Raw genomic sequence first — 19,952 nt, forward strand, 5'->3', positions numbered from 1 at the left:
AAAAGCAGTAAAAGTTGTGCCAGACTTTTGTTTCCATTTAGGATACAGAAAGTTGCAGACAAATGTTGTTCCTACCTTAGTAAGAACAAGCTGGACAACCTCCAAAATCATAATTTTTGCAGCTCATCAGAGAGCTGATGCTGCAAAGGAAACTAATGAACCAAAATTGAGGGAGGGACAGGAGAGCAGAAAACGCCCTATCTGAGGCACAGACATGCTGGTCTGCCAAAGTCTGACAGCAGAGCAGGGAAACTGGAAGCAACTCTGTATTAGTCTAGGTTATCCAGAGAAAGAGAACCAATAGGAGATACATGTATGTATAAACATATGTGTGTTTGTGTGTGTGTATATACATGTACATAAAGAGATTCATTATAAGAAGTTGGCTCACATGGTTATGAAGCTGAGAATGCCCAGAAACAGCAGGCGACAAGTTGGAGACCCAGAAAAGCAGATGGTCTAAGTTCCAGTTTGAGTATAAGTCTGAAGGCATAAGACTGATATCCCAGCTCCAAGTCAGCCAGGCAGAGAGAAGAAATCTTTCTTACTCAGCCCATTTTCCTATTCAGGCTTTCAATGGATTAGATGAAGTCTACCTTCTTTGCGCCTGTTTTATAATCAACTGATTCAAATGCTAATATCATCTAGAAACACTCTCACAGACACATTCAGAAATAATGCTTAACGAATATCTGGGCACCCCATGGCCCAGTCAAATTCATGCATACAATTAACCATCGCAAGTCCCGAAGCACTCTGAGCCCCAGAATGAGAACAAGACAGTGGTCATCTGTACTGGGGAAGAGTCAAGAGATCGGAGAGAGATGACCTCTTTGAAGCTCAGAGCCTGCTGACGTTTGAGGTTAGGGCAGGAAAACAGAGAGAAAACCCACAACGAACCCAGCCTTATGCTGCCTAGGAGGCAGCAGCTGCCTGTGGTTACTGGTGGGGAAGAGGAGAGCAGGAGAGCTGAGACCCCTCCTGTGGCGCAGGAGCGCTGGGCCTGACGATGGGTGCAGGCAGGCCAGGAGAACTAAGACAAACCCTCCAGGCACTCAGATCTCAATCCCGACTAGAGGAAAGAATATGATCTTGCTATAATAATATAACAAATAAAATTTAACGAAAATAACAGCAAAGCCTGGACCCAGCTCAACTGCGGCCTAGATTGGCTCCAGTCCTTCACACTGGTGGCATGAGAGAAGAAGATATATGACCTATTCTGGGCTTATCTGCTAGTTACTTTAGTCTATACCATCCTTTTATACATAACATCTGTGATTCAATAAAAAATTACAAGTATATGAAAAAGTATAAAAAGTGACCGATCTTCAAAAGAGAAAATGGTCAAAAGAACCGGCTGCAGAGATTGCTCAAAGACAATCTTTGTTCATACATGTGTGAACAAATGGGAAATGCAGCAGTGAAAAGTAAACTCTAAAAAAATAAAATTCAAATAGAAGTGTCAGAAATGAACAATATATCAGAAATAAAGACTTCTTTCAATGGACTTATCAGCAAACTGGAAGTGCTGGTAAAATAAGTGAACTTGAAGCCAGATTGATAGAAAATATCCAAATTGGAGCATAAGGAGAAAGAAGACGTAAGAAATAAAACAAAAGCACTCCAGTTATTATTGTTGTGAGGAAAAAAATCACTGCAAACTTATAGATGTAGACTCACATGTACAGAGCCAATGGATTTTTTTCCAAAGATGGCAAAGCAATCCCATGGGAGAAAGAAAGCTGTTTTCAGGAAATGATGCTAAAACAATTGAATATCTATACGGAAAATTAAAGAACCTCAATCCCTCCCTCATAATATACACAAAAATTAATTTGAGATGGATCATAAACCTAAAAGTAAAAGTCAAAACTATAAAGCTTCAAGAAGAATATTTGCATGATATTGAGTTAGACAAAGCTCCTTAGACAAGACCAAGAAAGCACTAACCATTAAAGAAAAATTGATAAATTGAACTCAGCAAAATTAAAAACTTCTGCTCTGCAAAAGACATCAATAAAAAATGGGAAAATGGGAGAGCCACAAAGTGTCAGAAAATATTGACAATGTATATGTCTGACAGAGGAACTGTATCCTGAATATATAAATAACTCACAAGTTAATAGTAAAATGACAAAAAACTAAATTTTCCAAAATGGTCAAAAGACTTTGATAGGCACTTCTCAAAGGAAGATATATTTACAATACAGATATCTGACAAAGAACTGATGTCTAGGAAATGTGAATAACTCCTACAAATCAGTAATAAGACGAACTATCAAATTAACAACCAGGCAAATGATCTGAACAAACATTTCACTATATATATATAATCTAACCATACACTTATGATCTGTGCATTTCAATGCATGTACCCTAATACAAAGGAAAAAAAAACGCTCACTTTTCCCTAGGACTGGTTTATAAGTAGCTGCTAGTAAGTATGAGACAGAGAGGTAACTTCACCAGGAGTAACCAAGCCAGTAATTAAGTCAAGTCATTGCTGTTTGGTGACTGAATCTTTGAAATCTGCTCCAAAAACCAGTATAAGACAGGGCTCTGGACTGGACACACAGGGACTTCTTGGAGGCATGTGCCAAGCAGAGAGAAGTAAGCATAGAGGAAGAGAGAAGGAAATGAAAGACTTCCTACTTGAAGGAAGACTTGCTACTCAAAATGAGCTTGCAGAGTTCCAAATCACAGAAGAATTCAAATACCAATAAAGGCAGCTAACAAAATCAATACTCAGAACATAAATTTACCCAAATATAATTAACCTCGTAAAGTAGTGCAACACCGACTTTAAAGTAAGTATTCTGAGGATTCTCAATGAGAGATCTAAAGGAATCATACCCACTAGAAAATTGAAAAAAATCTTATATGATATTTTAAAATACTGGTATAAAAACAAAATCGGTAAACATGCAGAAGAACCAACTGTAAATGATTTATACAGTCATCGAGATAATTATTTAAAACACCTCAATTGACTATGTAGTTTAAATTAGACTCAAAGAATGAATTAGTGGATTTGAAGATAGCGCTGAGAAACTCACCCAGAATACAGCATACAGAGACAAAGATGATGAGTGTTTAAAACATGAAAGGACAGTTACAAGACATGAAAGATAGACCAAGAAGCTCCAACAGGAGCCCCTACAGGGCACTAGCAGAGATACAATAGCTGAAGAAATAATAAAATGATTTTCCAAGACTGAAGACATGTCTGAATCCTCAGATCAAAAGTACATTCTGTGTACTGAGCAAGATAATAAAAAATAAATTCATATCTAGACCAGATTAATGGATCTGAGAAGCACCAAGGATAAAGATAATCCCTTAAAAGTCACCAAGGAGAAAGGACAGCTAAACTGCAAGGGAACAACAATTACCTACCTGGGCAGTAGATTCCTACCACGCAACAGGAAACGCCAAACAGCAATGGTGCATCCGTCACACTTGAATATTACATTCAGCTAAACTAGTACTTTGAAAGTGAGGGCAAAAGAAACCTATTGTTAAAGACACAGAGCGTAAAAGATTTTATCACCTGTAGACTTTTGCTATAGGAACTTTTAAGAGATTGCTTCAGCAATAAGAAATGTAATTTAAAATTTATTACTTTTTGTGCAGTCCGTTTCTTTTGTATCCTGTGTTTCTGTTTCCCCAGAGAGGAAACAGGATAAAATAAAGAAACACAGGTACAAAATAATTAGCACAAAAATTGATAGAATTTACTAGCATATTTTAATTTGACTATTTTGACTGTTTATTTTAGAGTTACCTTTTATGTTAAAAAGATAAGGTAAAAGTTACTTCGGTTTTTCTCTCTCTCCTTCAGTGTGATTATGTTATTCATTTGAAACACAGGTTCATTTGCTTTTGTTTGTATTCTTTTCAAAAATTTGTTTGCTTGTTTTAAGTACATATGTGAAAACAACATGGTTCTAAAATTCAGAGTAGTTCTAAAGTTCAGAACTATTAAAAAAGCTTCACCCAAAGAAGCGGCCCTCCCCGTCTCTTCTACTCCGTCTTTTTCACTCTGTTTCCACTCACCCCCTTTGGATAACCAATCTCATTGATTTCTAGTCTATCTTTCCTGTGTTTCTTTCTCCACAAATAAGCGGACACACATGTATTTTCTTATTTCTTCTTTCTTATACAAAAAGTGGTTACAGTGGAGGTCACCTGAATTCATTAAATATCATTCAAGAGCTTTGAATCTCAAAAGGAAAAGTTTGAAATCTCAATTATTTTCTTCTGGCTGGGCACGGTGGCTCACACCTGTAATTCCAGCACTTTGGAAGGCAGAGGCGGGTGGATCTCCTGAGCTCAGGAGTTTGAGACCATCCAGGGCAACATGGTGTAACCCTGTCTCTACTAAAAATACAAAAAAAAATTAACTGGATGTGGTGGGGCACGCCTCTAGTCTCAGCTACTTGGGAGGCTGAGGCAGGAGAATTGCTTGAGTCCCAGAGATGAAGACTGCAGTGAGCCAAGATCCCACCTCTGCACTCCAGCTTGGGCTATAGAGTGAGACTCGGTCTCAAAAAAAAAAAAAAAAAAAAATTATTTTCTTTTTTAGAAGTTAATTGTGGGCAGGCTGATTTATTTGGCAAATTTGCCAATCCTGACTTCAAGAACATTCAAATGCATTAACCAATGGGAATGTAGAGAAAGAGGTCTCCACCCACTTACAGAGGGTAGGATATGGCCTCATACTAGACAAAATGTTATTCGATGCTACTTTCAAGATTATAGGGGATGGGCCTGGATTTAGTTGATGGCTATTATAGTGACCTTTACATAAATGAGATTCAAAGTGACCTGATGTCTTATATTGCTTGAACCAGCTTTCATGAAATAGTATTCTTATCGGGGGTGGACCCATCATTCCATACGATCAAGGAAACATCTTTTTGAACAGAGATCCTGTAATCATCCTTACAAACTGCACTTCAACATTGGATTGGATTAGCCACATTTGAGGAACTCACTTTTTACGTCTTCATAAATTTAAAACGTTGAAAAAGTCAGAGGCAAGGGAAGACATTTATACTACTTCACAGTAGACCTCCCTCAACATGGGCTACATATCCATTAGTCAATATTCTATAGCTATTGTTCTGCAACAAATCAGACAAGATCCTACAGTATTACCATCCTTCTATTCTTGGCCCTATCTTCCCCAAGGAGTTATACGTATTCTAGATAGTCTAGATTAAGAGCAACTCTCATCATACTCTTTTTGAGTGTTTAATTATCAAGCAACAGTCTAACTAAGCCAAAAGTATTTCTCTTTTTGGGAGTGGAAATGGAAGCTAAGTTGATTGACCCACAGGAACAAGAGGGAACATGCCATTATATTTTAACCAGTGTGTAAAGAAGGCTGTTATGCAATCAATGATCTAGGTCTTTCTCTTCAGAGAAATTTGTTGTACAGAAAATTGCTGTTGGGATGAAGCTTTGCAGTCTTGCAGTCCTTGTACCCATTGTTCTCTTCTGTGAGCAGCATGTCTTCGCGTTTCAGAGGTAACCCAATAGAATCCTAGACTGTGGTGGGCAACTCTCCTCACTTGTTTGCCACATATCGTGTTAAGTCAGTGCATTGAGCTGGTGGGCAAAATGGTAAAATCTGAAGGCCAGGTCTTTCAGAACTTTCCAAGTTGCCCTGACAAATAAGTAGACTTCAGCACAATGGGCTATCACTAAAGACAGGGTCTTTTTTCTTTCCTGGCTCTGGTTTTATTATTGGGAGAACGTTGGATGATATGCATATCCAGTGACTATGAAGATTCAAGAAATTCAATCTTTTATAAACATAATTATTTATATTCTAACTTGATGTATGATTCATATTCTTCCTGTCTTCACATAAAAAAAAGTTAACTATGGATCATTTATTTTCCCCTTGTACATGGAACATAGGAGGAAGAAGAGGGTGAAGGGTTAAATAGGAAGTTTGGATCATGCATGATTATTTAGCATGGACTAAGAAAGGAAGAAGAGTTGTGTGATAAAGAACTATTCTCTAATTCTTATTTTGCTTAGTAGACTCCCTCAGGATAAACTATCTAGAAGAACACAAATGAACTCACGCAATGCATGGAGTGAATAGTTCCAGGGTACATGTAAAGTAATTTATTAAGTAGTCAATTTTTAGGCTTTAAAACATTGATATTGTTTCCTTTGGAATTGTCTTATTTTTCCCCTTTGTTTTGGTTCCATGATCGCTTTCTCCTTCAATTATCTTTGAGACAGATGCCTCTCCTCATGTTAGTAAATGACAAAGAAAGAAGAGACATAAGGCAAAGGAATGTACCAGGGATACTTTTTCTGCCACCAAAAAAAAAGTTCATAGTCGTAAATAACCATAGGACAACAGTTTGGAGAATAGATCTTGACTTGTGAGCCTGAAGCTGTGTTTGTACATGATCCCTGAACTGATTATAGTTGATTGATCTTCTTTTGTTCAATATGATTGTCAAATGTCAAGCAACAAATTCTATCATAAAATAATGGTTGTTATTTAATTGACATGGGGGTCAAGATTGCTGCATTGATCAGAAATGTCTTTCTCTGTATTTTATTGGTGAATCATATGGTCAGGATTTCTAAGGTTCTTGTTAGTTCTAACATTCTATAACTTGATGATTGGCTTCAATTAAGGGAAAGGGGGAGAAGAGAAAAATTGGTATCAACATGTCCAACTTGGCTATTGTACACACTGGCAGTACCATTGACAGTGAGGGGAAAGGGAGGAAACCTCTGCTTATTTAGTGCCTGTGTTTGTGCCAGGCACTCAGCTAGTCACTTAGAAATGTTATCTCTTTAAATGCACAAAATCCTACATGCTAGGAATCTTTACTGACATTTTACAAAGGAGGAAACTGAGCCTCAGGAAGAATAAATCGTTGGCCCAAGATCAAACAGTAAGTGTAGAGCTTGGATTCAAACCCACTCGAGCCTCATTTCAACTCCGTGCACTGCACAGCAGTGCCTCTATAAAATCTGGAAAGTAGGAAGAGAGCCAGTTTGAAGGGAGGTCAGATTTAGTCAAAGGGAGTTGGAGGCAACAGTTGGTTTGGAATGTAGCTTGGAAGAGAGGTTCAGGATTGGAGGTCCAGTTTCATCGTCCTCACCCCCTAGCAGATCTAATCATGGCCTCAGCGTCAGCCCAGTGCAAGTGTCCTCAGCTGGCTGTTGCAGAGGTTGGCGGGCAGGTGGACTCATTGCAGACCGCCATCTTGATCAGAGATTAACCCAAACTCTTAAATAGCAAAACACATCAAAAGCTTCAGCACATCTCTTCAAATGAGTACGTGTATAGCAGCTTAGTGACACTAAATATAATGCAAATAAAAGAAGTAGCCAAAAATAAAATAGTAAAAAAAGAGTGAGAAAATATCTTCATGCATGGGTTTTCTTACTATTTGTTGCTTCAGCTTATACTCTGAAATCTGACTGATACTAATGCTTGAAGAAAGGAACGAGAATGTGACTATATTTTAACCAAAGAATATCACACTAAAAATATTTAATACTTTTGTATACTGCGAGGGTCCCTTTGTAGGGTAGGGGAGGTAGGAGGACCTCAGTATTGTAGACAGATGAATATCTGAATCCTGGTTTCCATCCCTTCACTAGAAATAACATTGCAAATTATTCTTTCTGGGAGTAAAAATAAATTTTTGTAGCAAATGTTTCTGAGCTCCACTTTTCCAGGAATGGCTTATTCCTGAAGCTAGAAAGGAAATCAAATTTCACTCAGAGCAACAGACTTTGACAAATTATTGCTGGGGTTGAGAATATCAACCCTTCTAAAAAAAAAAAGCTAACACTCTGGCTTTTTCTTAAACCTGTTCTTTGTTATAATTTTTTTTCCATGATCATTTTCCTAATAACAGTTTTTATTCATGTAGTCTCTTAGTGGCTGATCTGTAGGTTCATTTTGATCAGTTTCATCAGTGAAATGCCCTGGAACAACAACAACAACAGGTTTTAAAGGCATAAATGTCATATGCCAAAGACAAAGGCGGCCAAAAAATCATGACTCCCTATTCATTTGCTTTTAAAAGCCAAACACTATGAAGGGTAAAAATAAAATACCAGCAAGAATCTTGTAAACAGAGTCAGTAATTGTATTGTGCAGTGATTACTTAAATGCAGCCTGCCAGCCCAGGCTATTTGGAAAGAGGAAGTAAGCGAAACTAGGAAGAAAAGAAGACTTAGGAATCAGAGAAGGAAGAGGCTTGAGGATAAAGGGCTTCTGAATTATTAATAGACCACAGGAAGTTTTCCTTCTGTTGACTTCACACACTATCTGGGTACCTGGAGACCAGCTTACTCTCTTTCACTTAGCTCCTACTGATGTATTGTTTTCATCTCAAAGAACAGGCCACCAGTGGCCTTAAAACACTGTAATGTGTACAACAAAATTGCAGCCTTGGGCTATGTTCCATTGTTCAGAGACATCTTGCCAGCTTTTTAAATTCAAAATAATCTTTCAGAACATGAAAGTGTGAACCCTCCCCTGTAAACCATAGTAGGGAATACACCCCAATGAACATAATCGCATTCTCAGAAGGGACGGAACAGAGGAAGTGTCGCATAGGTATTAAAAGCTCAGGATCTAGATTCGAGCCCCAGATCTGCTACTTATCACCAGTGCAGCCGTGGGCAATTTGCTCGTCCCCTTTGAGCCTCACTTTACTTTTTGTGTAAAGTGACCTGTTACTTCATTGTGCTTGTACTTCTTATTCTATTTTTGGTGTAAGGCTGTTCTTTTTTCTCAAGTAGTTATTGTGTAAGTGCTGTAATTGTATCATTCAGAGACGCAATCGAAACACAGCTGTATTTTTTTCTCCCTTAGCCCCATGACATTTCGCGTGGCGGGGTTATCTATCACTGCTCTTGCATGGAAAGTTAGAAAATGTCAAGGCTTTTTAGCCCGCTCTTAAGCGACAGTCCTTGGGTCCTGCTAAAAATACAAATAGCCTCAATTTAGAAATTAGAATGTCAGTTCCATCTTTGTTGTTAAAAGAAAATCTTTAAACGAATTATATTTAGCAAAGTTTAATTGAACAAAGAATAATTTTCTAATCAACCCTCAAAAACGCAAGAAGTTCAGAGAGTTCTGCTCAGCTAGGTGGGCAGGCAGCGTTTATAAACATCTAATGGAAATGAGGTCCAGAAGCAGCTTGAGTAGTTACAGGTGAGCAGCTGTCTTACTGGGCAAGGGCTGATCAGTTGGCCACATGGGATTGGCTGTAGCTTGGCGGCTGTAGCTTGGCTGCTGTGATTGGCTGAGGCTCACCTCGTTAGTGCAAAAAAAAAAAAAAAAAAAACTTCTAAGTTAGGTTGCAGTTTGTTATGTAGACCCTCAAGTTACGAGGCATCCTCAGACCAAATTTAGTTTAATTTAACATTATTTACGGGAAAACAACTGCCTCACCTCTTCCACACCCACACACCTTACTCTTTTTCTTGTTAGTCTTTTTCTCAAGTTCTAACTTCTTAGAGTTGTGTGAGACATCTTTATTGGGGAAGCCTCTGGACCAGGACAGACGCTTCTTTGTCCAAGTATTTACTTGTGACTCCATCCTTCACCCCTACGAGTCTTATTTCTACCTCCGGGCTCTTGCTGCTGAGAACCTTCCATCCCTTTAGGTGGTCCTATTGGACGACATCTAACATTAAGTGTTTCTTTCTATTTTAACTACTACTATCTAGCCAACTAGAGACCAGCCACATGCAGGTTTAGCTTTATCAGGAGAAGTCAGGCACCAGTCTTTGCGTCTGTAAATTTGAGGAAACATTAAACTCTCTCATTATCTCCTGGAAGTCCCCCTACTAGGCTGAGGTGAAGGGAGTACACCCGGAAACTTCATCCCTTTGGGAGGGTGGTTTATTACAGAACCATAACAACTTGCTAAAAAAAAAAATCACAAATCCTCTCCCTCTTTCCACTCTAACAGCTTTTTATATAGCCTGTCTATGACTAAGTAAGGGGAAGCAGTCATGAAACCAGTTTCCAAAAATAGAGTGATCTGACCCTCATCCCATTACCTAACTCTGTTGTGTTAGCACTTTGCTCAAATTCTGCATAAGAAGAGTCTGTTCACTACAAGCTGAACTTGGACATATCAATACATTTTTGGTGAATTTTTAACTTCATAATTTTACTCACTATTTCCTAACTTATTTTTTGAATTTCCTTAATTTTTTCTTCTTAAGAAAGAGGCCTCATTTGGATAATATACATTTTGACCTTTATATTTTCTTTCTTTCTCTGCTTGTTGACTACTTTTTGGACTCTTCTCCTTCTTTAATACATTAGGTTTTTTGTTTTTTTTTTTTTAGTTTAATACTGTCTACTCAGCATGTTTTCCTTCCTTCCTTCCTTCCTTCCTTCCTTCCTTCCTTCCTTCCTCTCTCTCTCTCTCTCTTTCTCTCTTTCTCTCTCTCTTTCTTTCTTTCTTTCTTGACCTAGTCATACTCTATTGCCCAGGCTGGAGTCCAATGGTGTGATTTTGGCTCACTGTAACTTCCACCTCCAGGGTTCAAGTGATTCTCGTGCTTTAGCCTCCCAAATAGCTGGGACTACAGGTGTGAGCTACTACACCAAGCTTATTTTTGTATTTTTAGTAAACACAGGGTTTCACCATGTTGATCAGGCTGGTCTTGAACTCCCGACCTCAGGTGATCCACCCGCCTCAGCCTCCCAAAGTGCTGGGATTATAGACATGAGCCACTGTGCCGGACCCATTATTTTCAATATAATGGATTATCTACCATACTGCCTTGTGAGGATTAAATAAGAATACCTGTAAAGCACTTAGCAAAATATCCAAGTTAGTAAATATCAGTAAAAAAGAAGAAAAGTCCCTCCAAACATCTTATATTCTAGTCAACACAAGACTTCCTCTACATGGTCTTGAAATTTAGCTTCTGTTTAGATAATGGAGAGCTCATTGCTTGATAAGTTGTCCTATCTCATGGTTAGCTCAAATTGTTAGGAAGTTCACACTGAAATTACAGTGATTTAATGATATGAACCTCCACTTCTCTATACTTTACATGAAAAGGAAGCTTTGAGTTTGCCACATCTTTTGTTAAAACCCCCAGAATCATGTCCAACCAACTTGCAAGTAAAGGCCATAATCTTGACCCCAGCATTTAAGACCCTCAACAATCAGGTCCTACCCTGCCATTTGTCCTAGCTTTATTTCCTGGTATATCTCTATACAGGCCCCATGTTTCTGCCCAGCTGGATCACTTCCCCTTCCTTGAGCTCTGATTTTGCTTTTCTACTTGTGCACCTGCACTTATGATGTTTCATCTCCAATTCATTTAGCAAAATTCTGCCTATGTTAGTCTTATGCCATCTCATCTCCACTTCACCTATCAAATCCCACTATCTCAGAAGTCCAACTCAGAATATCTCCATTCTCTGACTACCTAAGCCAAAAATGATATTTGACTTTGTATTCCTGTAGCAGAATATTTATGCCACTTGCATTGCACTTTTAGTGTTTTATCTCACAGAACAAACAGCATTTGTATCAGTTGCAGGTTAGTTTCTCCAGGAAACAGACTCTGAGATGAAGATTGCATGGAGGAAGTTTACTGGAAAGGAGTCTCAGGATCAACATCTGTGGTGGAATGAAGGAAAGAGGCTTGGGCAGAGGAGAAATTGAACTGTGATGTAGTCATAACTATGGCCTCACCTGTTCCTGCAGAGAGTCTTGAGGCTGGGTTGGCTTGGTAAAGTTGTCCCAAACTGGGGAAAGCAGGCATGCCTTTGTAACCCCTGTTTATTAATCACTGGGTGTGGATTGTACCTTGGAGGAGGCACCATGTTGGGCAACACGGCTCTCTTCAGGCAAGGGCAAGTCCTACTGAGTCCTTACTCAGGTGAGAATGGCAGCTGCCAACCCTCCCAGAAGCTGAGGAAATGAAGAAGCTGAGGAAATGAGGGTGCATCCCTGGATGGAGATCTAGGCAGCAAAACATGACATCTACTACAATCCAACCCTTTGTGTCACTCAGGTCAATTTTCTTCATAAAATAAGCTTTGAGATCAACTCTTCTGGGATTCTGCTTGGTCTCTCTTCCTAAAGGAAACATACAAGAGGAAAGTTAGTGAAATAAACTACAACCTTCACAGTTACAGCTAGTCTTGAGGCTGTAACCAATACTTGTCATTCCTCTTCTCCCCTGCCCATTCTGTTTCCCCCTTACCCTTTGCTAGCATCTCTTCTACTGTAGGTGGTTTACCTGGTGAGACAACCCAGAGCCTCAGCCCTCAGGATCTGAGTCATAGTCACTGGGCCTTCTTGGGCCATGGCTGCTGCAATTGTCTGTACACATCAAATTTGGATGAGGAAATATTACAGAATGCCTAAGCTGGATGCCACATTCAGTATCTAAGTGCAGCCCTCAATGTCCTTTTGATTAGTGGAGTCAAATACCCTTCCTGCATGGCTAGAAAACCCCTGGAAACTCCTCTCCTTCCTGATAATCGATCAACATGAGGAAACTGAAATGACTGGACAGGAACAACAGCTTTCAGTTTAAAGGAACTCTTCCTATGCTTTCTGGAAACCAGAACTTTTAAAAGTACAGAGTCCATATTTGTAGATTTAAAGTACTAATTCTCCAAGTGGGTTACCTGGAGTGATGGTAAACGGAAACACTCCAACTTTGTTCCTGGAACCATGTATACTACCTAGTAGGGACACAGCACCATATGAGTATTGATTTAAAGTGTGTACTGGAAGATGTTGCCTTCCAAGTTAGCACCTCAATTGATCCTTCAACAAACCGTTTGTATTGCAGTATCAGGCTAGCAGCAAGTTGGTATTGTGGTAGGTGAGAGGCTAAGTGGATTCCATGGTAATGGACCCATTTCTGTAATTTCCTTGTAAAGTGCAGCCTGTGATCTGATAGGATGTTATGTGAGCTCTTGTATCAGTGGGTCAAACTCTCTGCAAGCCCTTGTATGGTGATGCTTGCCTGAGGCCCTGGGGGCAGGAGAGACAAACCCATACCCAGAGTGGAAAAGGACAGATGTAGTCAACTTACCACCAAGTGACTAGCTGGTCTCTTTGAGAAATGGTGCTGATTCTGGGGCTCAACTTTGGTCTCTGTTGCTGGCAAGTTAGACATGGGGCAGCAACAGTAGCTAGATCAGCCTTAATGAGAGAAGTCCATGCTGCTGGAGCCATGCACACTTCATCTCTGCCATCAGGCTATTCTGTTCAAGTGCCCTTTGTGCCAGCATTGGGGTGGCTGTTGACACAGGCTGACTGACATCAACTGGCTGAGTCATTTTGTTTATGCAGTTGTTCAATGTCTATTCTGTTGTGGGTGCTCCTGGTTAGGCATTAATAAGTGATACAAAGACCTTCACACTTTCTGCCTACTCCCATAGTTCCATTCACATCCCCCTTTCTCCAATCTCTTTATCTCCAATCTGTCAATATTTCTTCTTCCAGGTTCTTGAGGGGTTTTCCAGTCATGTCACTTGCCACTATCCATGAATTCCTGCATATTCTAACACTGGAAACACCTTTTCCACACAAGGTGTATGATGAGATGCAACACTGAAGCTCTGGCTATTTGGGACGATTGCCCTCTCTGCTCTCTTTCAGTCACCCGAGTGAGTCCATAATGCAGAACCCCTTACATTTTTTTTCTTTTTTTTAGACAGTCTCCCTCTGTCGCCCATGCTGGAGTGCAGTGGTGCAATCTCGGCTCACTGCAAGTTCCACCTCCCGGGTTCACGCCATTCTCCTGCCTCAGCCTCCCAAGTAGCTGGCATTACAGGTGCCCACCACCATGCCCAGCTAATTTTTTGTATTTTTAGTAGAGATGGGATTTCACCATGTTCGCCAGGCTGGTCTTGAACTCCTGACCTCAGGTGATCCACTCGCCTCGGCCTTCCAAAGTGCTGGGATTACAAGCGTGAGCCACCGTGCCCAGTCCACTTCATTTTTTACTTGCACCCATGCACTATCAACTTGACTGTATCAGACTTCCTCTTCCTACTTGTGTCAGTTATGATCCTCTGAGAAGCAGACACCAAGATGGGATTAGCTGTGCAAGAGGTGTGTTGGGGAAAATGCTTAGGTGCAAGAAATGGGGAGAGGGCTGGAGGAGGCTGGGAGACCCATGAGACTGCAATGCAAGCTTAACCCCTGTGGAGGAGAGAGGAAAGGAAGGAAGTGGGTAGGGAATATTTCAGGTCGTAGTGCAGTTTTAAGAAAGTTTTGGCAAAACCAACAAAGAGTCCTGGCCAGGCACAGTGGCTCACGCCTGTAATCCCAGCACTTTGAGAGGCTGAGGTGGGTGGATTATCTGAGGTCAGGAGTTCGAGACCAGCCTGACCAATATGCTGAATCCCCATTTTTACTAAAAATACAAAAATTAGCCGGGCATAATGGTGTGTGCCTGTAATCCCAGTTACTCAAGAGGCTGAGGCAGGAGAATCGCTTGAACCCACGAGGTGGACGTTTTAGTGAGCCGTGATCGCTCCGTTGTACTCCAGCCCGGGTGACAAGAGCAAAACTCTGTCTCAAAAAAAAAAAAAAAGGTCCTATAGCCAAAGTAACTCATCAGAAGAGTTTCCAGTTTTGTAGAAAGAGCCTCCCTTAGTATCCCCACCATACTCAGTTATTAGCTGCAAGCAGCCAGTGGAAAATGTGGTATTAGCACTAACACAGGGACAGATTTCAGAGCACAGTAGTTGGGGGCTTATATCAAGTACACATCTTGCAGCTGGAGAGTGAGAAAGTTAATTAACGCTGAGGCAAGACTGTAAATATACACTGGTGTCTGTCCCAAGTGGATGTGAACTGTTCTGGTGCTTTTTCCGACTGGCATATCCAGTGCAATAGCTGAATACCATATGCCTGAGACTCTACCCCGGCAAAGATGCCACATCAAGCACTATGGCTGCAATTGAGAATCCTGCTTGGTTGAGTTTGATTGTTTGCTGTCGTTTTCCAGGATCCATCTGGTTTTTGTGGGATCCAGATGGCAAATTAAATGTGGATTTGATGGGATCTACCATCCCTGCATCTTTTAGGTCTTTAAAGGTGGTACTGATATTTGTCATTTCCCCCCAAGGATGAATTTTTTTTTTTTTTTTTAAATTTTGATATCTGACTGGGAGGTTGGGCAATTTCAGAGGTTTCCTTTTGGCTTTTCCCACTATGATAGCTCTTGTCTTACAGTCAAGGAAACAATGTGGAGGTTCTGCCAACTACCTAGTATGTTCGTGTCGATTATACATTTGGTGACCAGGGAAATAATCATGGGGGAATCCACTGACATGGTGCACCCGCTACGAGCTAGACTTAGGCTAGGACTCCAGATACCCGGGTTTCAAAATCAACTTGGATATTGACCGTGCATCCAACTGACCTGAAAATATTTGAGTATTACCCTTTCCCCAGTGTGCAGACTTACCTGAGGAAATTTCCATAGGTCTCTTTGGGAAAGGACTAAAGGAGTCATGATCTTTTCAGATTCTGTTTTTATACAGTTGCAGGGTCTTGACTCTGCAACTGTGGGGACCTGACTCCTCCTTCAGGCAAGAAATTCGGCAATGGATTATGACTTTTGATTAGGATAGCTGTCCTCAGCCTCTCTCATTATCCAGCCTTGATTTATTTTTATTGTAAAGACTGAGCAATCCTTTTGTTGCCTGCTCCTCTATCTTGCGCCTAAGAACTCTGTGTTCTCCTAACCAACTCGACAATTTTCTGAGGGTCATGGTCCTCTGGCTGCCACTCTGACCTTACTGCTCATTGTAATAACTGTGCCCAACTTGTTACTGGTGGTTAAGCCCTCCTGCCTGGCTTCTCTATATAGGGATCTTAACATCCCCATTGCTATCAGAGAGCTCAGTTCTGTAATGGCATGTCCTATAGTTAGCCCTCAGGATCTATTCCCACCTCCCCTCCTGGCCTCCAAGCCAGTAACTTAGGGTAGTCACAACATACGCTGGCTGTGGAAGTGCTGGGCATGTTAACAAAGGAAAGGGACTATACCCCAGAGGAGGTGCACTCACCCATGCTACAGAATTTAACATTCTAGTTAGTTCCTTAAGAGGTGGCACAAACATGCAGCTAGGATGGTTTTTGGAAGCTTGGAGAAAGCATGTCCCGCACCATCTGAACTAGAAATGTCAGAGCGAATGTGGCAGATGGTGAAAACAGAGATGGAGCACACTAGAATAAAAATGCTATGTAAGGCTAGAAAACCCACTGGGTGACTATGCTCCTCTAAGGGCCCAGAGAACATTCTGTTTATGAAAACAATAAGGAATGTGCTGGTAAGATGAGAGGGTTACCAGCATTGCTGAGAAGCTTGTTAGTGGCTTTTTCACAGTCAAAGGAGATTTTTCTTTAAATTTAATTTTCTTGAATAAATACAAGAGTAAGAGTTCTCTTGGGTTTAAAAAGTAAATAATACAGAAAATCATAAAATCAGGGAGAAAAACACTGAAATTTCACCATCCTGGGAAAATATGAACATTTTTGTGATCATCCTTTCATACATTTCTCTACGTAGTTATACATCCCTGTGTATAATTGTACATTTGTTGAATGTTGTATCTCTTATTGGTACTATAGGAACATTTCTTTTAAAAAGAATCTCATTTGTTTTTCCCCTGCCACTTATCAAAGCCTTCAATTGCCATTTCTCACCCTCCAAATCAAAGCTAACAATGTGTTGTTTGTGTATAATTTTCTCCTGCTTTTAACACATACAATTTTTCTTTATCTAACTTATTTTTTCCAAAAATAGGATCATATTTCATAAAGTTTTCCACATCTTGCTTCTCTCCCTTAACATGTCATTTAAAGCCTCCAAGTTAACGTTTATAAATCAAACTCATATTTTATAACGACTGAAAAGCATTCTAGAATGCGGAGACACTACCAACATTCAACAGTTCTGTTACTGCTAAGCATTCACATGGTTTTTAGGTTTTGTTACTATGAATAATGCTGTAATACATATCCTTGAACATATGTCTTTAATCACTGGTTTAACAGTTTATGCTAAACTTGTACCAGAGATTGACATAAAATTTCTCAGTCTAGCTACTTTTCTCCTCTTCTGATGATCAAGTCTCCATAGGCTTATTTCCAGAATTCAGAATATTTTACTAAGGATTTCCAAAATAAAGCCACCCTGCACCCTTGTTAAAGTTATCCTTGGTGGGTGTGGTGGCTCATGCTTGTAATCCCAGCACTTTGGGAGGCTGAGGTGGATGGATCACCTGAGGTCAGGAGTTCAAGACCAGCCTGGCCAACATGGTGAAACCCCATCTCAACTAAAAATACAAAAATTAGCCGGGCATGGTGATGCATGCCTGTAATCCCAGCTACTCGGGAGACTAAGGCAGGAGAATCTCTTGAACCCAGGAGGTGGAGGTTGCAGTGAGCTGAGATTGCGCCATTGCACTCCAGCCTGGGTGACAGAGCGAGACTCCATCTCAAAAACAAACAAACAAACAACAACAACAAAAAAAACCAAATAAAGGCCGGGCGCCGTGGCTCAAGCCTGTAATCCCAGCACTTTGGGAGGCCGAGACGGGCGGATCACGAGGTCAGGAGATCGAGACCATCCTGGCAGACAAGGTGAAACCCCATCTCTACTAAAAATACAAAAAAACTAGCCGGACGAGGTGGTGGGCGCCTGTAGTCCCAGCTACTCGGGAGGCTGAGGCAGGAGAATGGCGTGAACCCTGGAGGCGGAGCTTGCAGTGAGCCGAGATCGCGCCACTGCACTCCAGCCTGGGCGACAGAGCCAGACTCCGTCTCGAAAAACAAACAAACAAACAAACAAACAAAAAACAAATAAAGTTATCCTTATAAATCACAGCTCAAATGTTATCCTTCTAACTTCTAATTGCCTATAACATAAAGTTCAAATTTCTCAGAATGCATTCAAGACCTTCTCTAGCGGAGGACGAACATAACTTCCCACACTCATTTCTGTTTAGCTCCCATTCTTCTCTTGCTTTAAACACCTGTATCCTGTACCTGGCAACAATGAACAAGAGCCATTTTCCCAACAATGCCCTTTATCTCTTGCTATTGTGCCTTTACCCACTCTTAGACATTCTTATGCACCCAGACATCCCTTCTATGAAGCCTTTGCTAATAAAGACAAACAGAAGTTATCATAACCTCTTCTGTGCTTCCAGAGCTCTTGGTACATGGTTTTCTTAAATAAGATGATTTATTTGGAATATTTTTGGATTTACAGAAAAGTTGCCAATTGTAATATAACTGTATACCCCTCACCCAGTATACCCTAATGTTAACATTTTATATTATCATGATATATTTGTAAAAACTGAGAAATCAACATTGTTATATTACTATTAACTAAACTCCAGACTTTTTTGGATTTCACCAGTTTTCCCACTAATGCCCTTTTTCTTCCAAGATCCAATCCAGAACACATGTTGCATTTAGTCATCATGTTGCTATTGTGTAATGTCTTGAGTGCTGTTGTTCCATACATTTTATCCAGGTTTTTAGTTATTTCATAAAAGAGGGTATAACTGGAAGCAAAGTCTAAGATTAGCTTTAAATGAAGCAAGAGGAAGGCATTTTTTTCTAATTTAAAATATATTTATCGTCATATTTCAAGGGCAATATTTGTTTGAAAATAAAAGAAAAATCTCGTTCAGTTAAAAAAAATAATGGGCTCCCAGCTGGCAAATGCCACCAACATAGCTTAATATTAATTTAAATAAAATAGTTCTTGTGAGGTTACTCAGTGGTATACTGGAAACCTAAGAATGCCATTGCCATTAACAGAGTCCACAATCCCTCATCTCACTGCTTCCTTTCTCTCCTTATTACTTACCTATGAAACTGGATGGAGAGCTGCAGAGATGAGGACATTTACTAAGAAATTCTTTCCTAAGTGGTATGTGAAAAGAAAGTAAATTCATGTTGAGTCACATTAATCTATTGCCTTGGCTGTGTAAGAATCACTAAGAATTCTCACAACCTTAGCAAGAGTTGCAAAATAGAAATACAACAAAGCAAAGGTGAGAAAACAAACCACGTGTCTGCTTTTTAAACAATCTATTGATATAATTCACCACATTAAGAGATTAAGCCAGAACACCCATATGCTCATCTTATAGAAAGCATTTAAAATCCACATGTATTCATCATAAAAACTCATAACAAAGAGCGAGGAGTTTTTTTTAAACTGATAAAAGGCATCTACCAAAAACCTAAAACAAGCATTTTAATGGTAAAATATTATAAGGTTTTTCTTAAAAATTATGAATCATGCATTTTATCTCCATTTCTATTCAATGTTGTACTAGAGTCCCAGGCAACACAGCAAGACAAAAAAGAAGGGGAAAAGGGGCTCTATAAACATTGAAATTAAAGAAGCAGAATATATTAGAAGTACATTAAGTACATTAAAAGTAATGGCAAACAGTGCACTTACTTTTGCACCAACCTAATAGTATGCGTAGATGTAATGATTAATTGCAAAGAGAAAAATCGCCCCAAATATCTACACTAAAATTATCAAAATGATCAAGGGAGCTGAATAGAAAATCAACACCAAAAATCAATTTTATTTCTATATCTCAGCAAAAAAGAGCTTAGAGGTGGCATATTAAAAGTTATCATTTACTAATGAAAAGGCAAATTTGTTAGAAGAAAACATAATTTAAAAATGTATGGCCGGGCACAGTGGCTCACGCCTGTAATCCCAGCACTTTGGGAGACTGAGGTGGGCGGATCACGAGGTCAGGAGATCAAGACCAGCCTGACCTACATGGTGAAACCCCATCTCTACTAAAAATACAAAAATTAGCCGGGCATAATGGTGTGTGCCTGTAATCCCAGTTACTCAAGAGGCTGAGGCAGGAGAATCGCTTGAACCCACGA

At 39.9% G+C, this 19,952-nt stretch overlaps 1 protein-coding gene across 2 annotated transcripts in view; it reads left to right on the plus strand.

Annotated features, from left to right (window-relative positions):
• The first annotated feature begins 5,394 nt into the window (after positions 1 to 5,394).
• CPB2 (carboxypeptidase B2 (plasma)) overlaps positions 5,395 to 19,952 on the plus strand; it is a 52,865-nt gene continuing 38,307 nt past the window's right edge. For both annotated transcript variants that reach the window (XM_011939905.1, XM_011939912.1), the window contains exon 1: positions 5,395 to 5,535. In XM_011939905.1, the coding sequence (XP_011795295.1) occupies positions 5,462 to 5,535 (74 nt within the window). In that variant the 5' untranslated portion in view covers positions 5,395 to 5,461. The remainder of the gene's footprint in view (positions 5,536 to 19,952) is intronic.

The sequence above is a fragment of the Colobus angolensis genome, unplaced genomic scaffold (assembly GCF_000951035.1).
Source record: "Colobus angolensis palliatus isolate OR3802 unplaced genomic scaffold, Cang.pa_1.0 Scaffold101, whole genome shotgun sequence".
Classification (NCBI taxonomy): domain Eukaryota; kingdom Metazoa; phylum Chordata; class Mammalia; order Primates; family Cercopithecidae; genus Colobus; species Colobus angolensis.